This window comes from Genypterus blacodes, unplaced genomic scaffold (assembly GCF_046128005.1).
Source record: "Genypterus blacodes isolate CSIRO-AG114 ecotype Tasmania unplaced genomic scaffold, CSIRO-AGI_Gbla_v1 ptg000016l_1, whole genome shotgun sequence".
Taxonomy (NCBI): domain Eukaryota; kingdom Metazoa; phylum Chordata; class Actinopteri; order Ophidiiformes; family Ophidiidae; genus Genypterus; species Genypterus blacodes.
Window position 1 is genome coordinate 87,501 of NW_027466830.1, and position 5,000 is coordinate 92,500.

The window sequence follows — 5,000 nt, forward strand, 5'->3', positions numbered from 1 at the left end:
AAGAGAAGTAGAAGGACAGAGGGGAGGAGGAGGAGTAAAGGAGAGTTTGAAGATGAGATCACGTCATGGCTGACTGGTTACCATAGCGAGGGTGTATGTGTGTGTTTGTGTTTAGTTTTTTAAAGTAACTCAGCAGGAGGAGTGGTAGTTTGTGTTTCAGCTTACTGAGGGTTTAAGTTTGACCTGGCAGCTGACTTTAAATCGCCATGGCAACTTACACACTTCTCCAAGCCTGCAGAGAGCCGGTTAGTGGATGTAAGCATAAATAAGCTCCGCCCTGAAATGTCACATTTACACAATCCATGAATTTTTGTCAAGTATTATATGGAGATGTTAACTGCTGGACTCTGATGTTTATTTATATTTAAATGAACCTCTGGACCAACAAGGCTCAACAGGTTTGACTACTTGATTGATCATTAATCATCAAGGTGATCCAGTAATTGATGAACATGACATGTAACGCTAAATGAGACAACAATCACACTGCAAAACATCCCATAATACATGTGATGTTTCTGTATTTCATTATAAGACCATCTGTTTATTGATTATTGATCAGTTTCAGCTTTGTTCATGCATTAAAATGCTGTTGTGTTTCTTCAAAGGCTTAATTGTTTACTGAGCATCTGTTCTTTGTGTGTATGTGTGTGTGTGTGTGTGGTGTCAGCACTTTGTCCTTCTGTAGGCTCATTAGAGACAGCAGCAAAGAATGCTGGGTAATCAATACTGTAGAGACCCTCTGAGACCAAACATTGCCTGAGAGACATTTTTGTCTTTTTTGTCCTTTGTGTGTGTGTGTGTGTTCATCCAACCCATAACCATGGTAACTGCTGTGATGCTGTAGGTCTGTCCGCATTGGTTGGTTTTAGATGCACACACACGCACACACACATGCACAAACACACAGCTGGTGGCTTTCTTTGCTGACAAATCATATTAGCTCCTGGCATGATTGATGGCTGCTTCAGCCAATTATCTTTGCCATTGCAGCTTGTTGGGGGTCGCAGCAATTAACTCACAATAAAGAGAGATTAGAAAAAAATCCCCTCCATCTCTACAGAGGGAGAGAGGATGAACCTGGTGTGTATGTGTGTGTGCGCGTGCGTCTGTTTGTGTATTAGTATTGTTACTGCTCGCTGTAGTAACAGTCCAACTGTGTTTTATGTATTTACTTTATTTATATTTGTAACCAGTTATTCCTGTGAATATGAATGAAGAATAAATCAGGGCCCAGAATAGAATCTTGCGGAACTCCTATGAACGTTAGCTACTGTACTAATGCTTACACTACCATCGCTATTACTGCTACTCCCCCTTTACTAATGCTAACACTACCATCACTATTACTGCTACTCCCCCTTTACTAATGCTAACACTACCATCACTATTACTGCTACTCCCCCTTTACTAATACTAACACTACCATCACTATTACTGCTACTCCCCCTTTACTAATGCTAACACTACCATCACTATTACTGCTACTCCCCCTTTACTAATACTAACACTACCATCACTATTACTGCTACTCCCCCTTTACTAATACTAACACTACCACTCAGAGTCCTGACAGAGCTGAATGAGCACTGATCCCATCATCATTACTTGTTGTACTACTAACACTTAGATTGACCTGAGAGGCTCAGAGTGGGTGGACGGGAGGACTCCATGGTTGATTGTGCCAAAGGCAGCCGATAGGTCAGGCAGCATGAGAAGTGAGGTTTGGCCAGCAGACCAGAGGGCAGTTTCAGTGGAGCAACCTTGCATGAAGCCAGACTGGTTGGGATCATGCAGGAGGTTTGAGACTTGGTTAAAGCTTTAACGATTATAAATCGATTATAAAAAATAAAATGAGCAAGACCGGCCTCTCAACCATCCTCAACCAAGGATGGTTAGGGTTAGGCCTGGTGACCTGAGCCTGCTTCAGTGTGGTGGGTGGGACCCCTGCTGTGACTGAGGACGGGTGCTACTGAGGGATCAGGGTGCTGACCTGGTTTGTAGCAGGTCAAAGGGTATGAGGTCCAGCATATGGGGTTATACTTGAACCCTTTATGTCTCTATCTCTCTTTCTCTCCCTCTCACTGTCTCACACTCTGTCCCTCCGTGTGTCTGTCTGTCTGTAGGTTCTTCCTGAAGTTCTTCCTGAAGTGTAATCAGAACTGTCTGAAGAATGCTGGTAACCCTCGAGACATGAGGAGGTTCCAGGTAACACACACACACACACACACACACACACACACACACACATTTGCAGATGAAATAACTTCCATAAAGGTTAAGATGTGGCTTTGGAGAACTTCACTCTCCCATCATGCATTGCAGCAGGACAGCTTATTGCTTTGCTGATATATAATGAATGGAGCTCTCTCTCTGTCTCTCTGTCTCTTTCTCTCTGTCTCTCTCTCTCTGTCTCTCTGTCTCTCTGTCTGTCTGTCTGTCTGTCTGTCTGTCTGTCTGTCTGTCTGTCTGTCTGTCTGTCTGTCTGTCTTTCTCTCTCTCTCTCGCTCTCTCGCTCTCTCGCTCTCTCGCTCTGCCTCTATCTACTGACCCAAACTCAGTCAAACCAAATCAAACAGTGTGAGTCATCTTGAGGGGGGGAGCACTCTGAGATTTGCACTCTGCCGGTCTGGCTCGCCGGCCGGATCGTCGGATCGGCTCGCGGACAAATCAAGTGAAGTTGGTTTATTTCCCACGGCACCCCTGACGATCTCTCACAGCACACTAGTTTGCCGCGGCACCCCGGTTGAAAAACACTGCTCTAAATTTGACCAATGACAGCAGGAGAGAAGGAGGAGAACAGAAGCTGGAGAGAAGGAGGTGATGTGAAAAGTGTAAATGCACCTCCTGTCTGTTCAGTCATTGTTTCTCTCCTTCTACTGTTTGTCACACACACTCCTTTTCATGCTGTGCTGAACTCACACACATTTTGTCACATTTTCAGCGTAGAAAATAATTGAGGTCCATTTCAACTTGCTGGTTCTCCTTTATGTTCGGGCCTTTTAGGACCATAATCCAGCTGTCATACATTCAGGAAGTTCTTCTGGTTCCCTCATTTTCAGAAAGCAGTTACAGTTGTTCCTACTCTGCTTAATTGGCTGCACCTGTTGTTTATAAACAATCAGCAACTTCAAACGATGTATGCTTCAGCTGTCACTCAGACTGCTTGTATCTTCTTCATTCAGGTACAAAAACCATTCAGACCTTCTCAGCACTTCAGACTTTGTTCCTTGAGGTTTTCTTCAGCATTTCCACATATTTCATGGGTTTTCAATAGCACAAGTTTAAATGCTTCCCATTTCAAAGTTTCCAACCATTCACTATTAAAATACATTGATATTTCCTTCAGGCCCTTCATACTCTCAGGTAGAGAAACCATTCAATGATGTTTCTGGCATTCAGGCTTCAGTCCCTTTGGGCACTTGTTCAGCATTTTCTTCAGGAAATGCATTTCAAGTTAATACTGTTGTTGTTTTTTTCCAGGTAGTGGTGTCCACAACAGTGAACGTAGACGGCCACGTCCTTGCTGTCTCTGACAACATGTTTGTGCATAACAACTCCAAGCATGGCCGGCGAGCACGGCGACTGGACCCGTCTGAAGGTACAAACACAAAAAACGCCTAGTGTGTCTGAACCAATCAGCAGCCACCACTGTGCATGTAGCTGAAGTTCTTCTAGTGCCCAGTAGGAGCAGCTTCACTGAAACGTCTTGAATTGAGAAATCTCTGAACGTGTTTGTTAAAGTGATACGCCAGTGAGTGCAAACTATGCTCACTTCCTGTCCGAAGGGTGACAATAGTTCCCACTCTGGATGTACTGGCCGCCTTATTGTGATCTTAAGATGCTGCCGGTGGAGATTAAGCAGCGATGCAATATCAATTTCCTCGCTTGCATCCTGTGTGGAATTAGTATGAGGTTAGGAGCTGGGCTAAGTCTGGATCAGGCCAGAGAGAGAGAGAGAGAGAGAGAGAGAGAGAGAGAGAGAGAGAGAGAGAGAGAGAGAGAGAGAGGACAGGCATAGTGTGTGTGCGTGGCTTCTTGCAGACCATTCAACCTCTTTAATTGCCCTCCTAATTAAAGAAGGTAACCATGGAAACCACCCTCCCAATCGGTGTCAGAGATGTAAAGACACACATGCACATAGAGTATGTGTGTTTATATTTATGTGATGTTTGTTACTCTAATTCTTCAACACACAGAACACAACTCAGACCTGCTGTATTCACACACACACACACACACACACACACACACACACACACACACACACACTTGCTCACTCACTCACTCACTCACTCACTCACTCTCTCTCTCTCTCTCTCTCTCTCTCTCTCTCTCACACACACACTGCTTTCATTTCTGTTCATAATTAATCTGCAGCTTGCTCTTAAGAGAGAATTAGTTATTACAGTGTGTGTGTGTGTGAGGTGTGGTTACTAAGCTAAAGCGGATAAAAGCCACAACCCAATTAAATCATGTTCTGCGTGTGTGTGTGTGTGTGTGTGTGTGTGTGTGTGTGTGTGTGTGAGTGTGACCTTCAGCCTCAGTTTGTACAGCAGTAGGACTGTATACACAGTAACAAAGTACTACAGAGTTACACTGTACTAAGACCCCCCCCCCCCCCCTCGCTCGTCTAGCAGCCACTCCCTGTATTAAAGCCATCAGTCCCAGTGAAGGTTGGACAACAGGCGGAGCCACGGTCATCCTCATTGGAGATAACTTCTTTGATGGCCTGCAGGTGGTCTTCGGCACCATGCTGGTGTGGAGTGAGGTAACACACACACACACACACAGATTGATGTCCCTGAAGTTGAACTGACTTGGTGTTATACTGTGATCACGTGTTCCCTTCATTTTTTTGAGCAGTGTCTCTCTGCCTGTCTGTCTGTCTGTCTGTCTGTCTGTCTGTCTGTCTGTCTGTCTGTCTGTGTCTCTCTCCAGTTGATCACCCCCCATGCGATCCGGGTTCAGACCCCACCTCGTCACATCCCTGGGGTCGT

The 5,000-nt window shown here is 45.0% G+C and overlaps 1 protein-coding gene across 1 annotated transcript in view; it reads left to right on the forward strand.

The window, feature by feature from the left end:
* Positions 1 to 5,000, forward strand: part of LOC142990929 (transcription factor COE3-like) — a 19,426-nt gene that overhangs the window by 9,501 nt on the left and 4,925 nt on the right. The window contains exons 7-10 of the mRNA XM_076140802.1: positions 2,127 to 2,208; positions 3,484 to 3,601; positions 4,638 to 4,771; positions 4,942 to 5,000. The exon at positions 4,942 to 5,000 is cut by the window's right edge and continues 68 nt beyond it. Coding sequence (XP_075996917.1) covers positions 2,127 to 2,208; positions 3,484 to 3,601; positions 4,638 to 4,771; positions 4,942 to 5,000 — 393 coding nt within the window. The remainder of the gene's footprint in view (positions 1 to 2,126; positions 2,209 to 3,483; positions 3,602 to 4,637; positions 4,772 to 4,941) is intronic.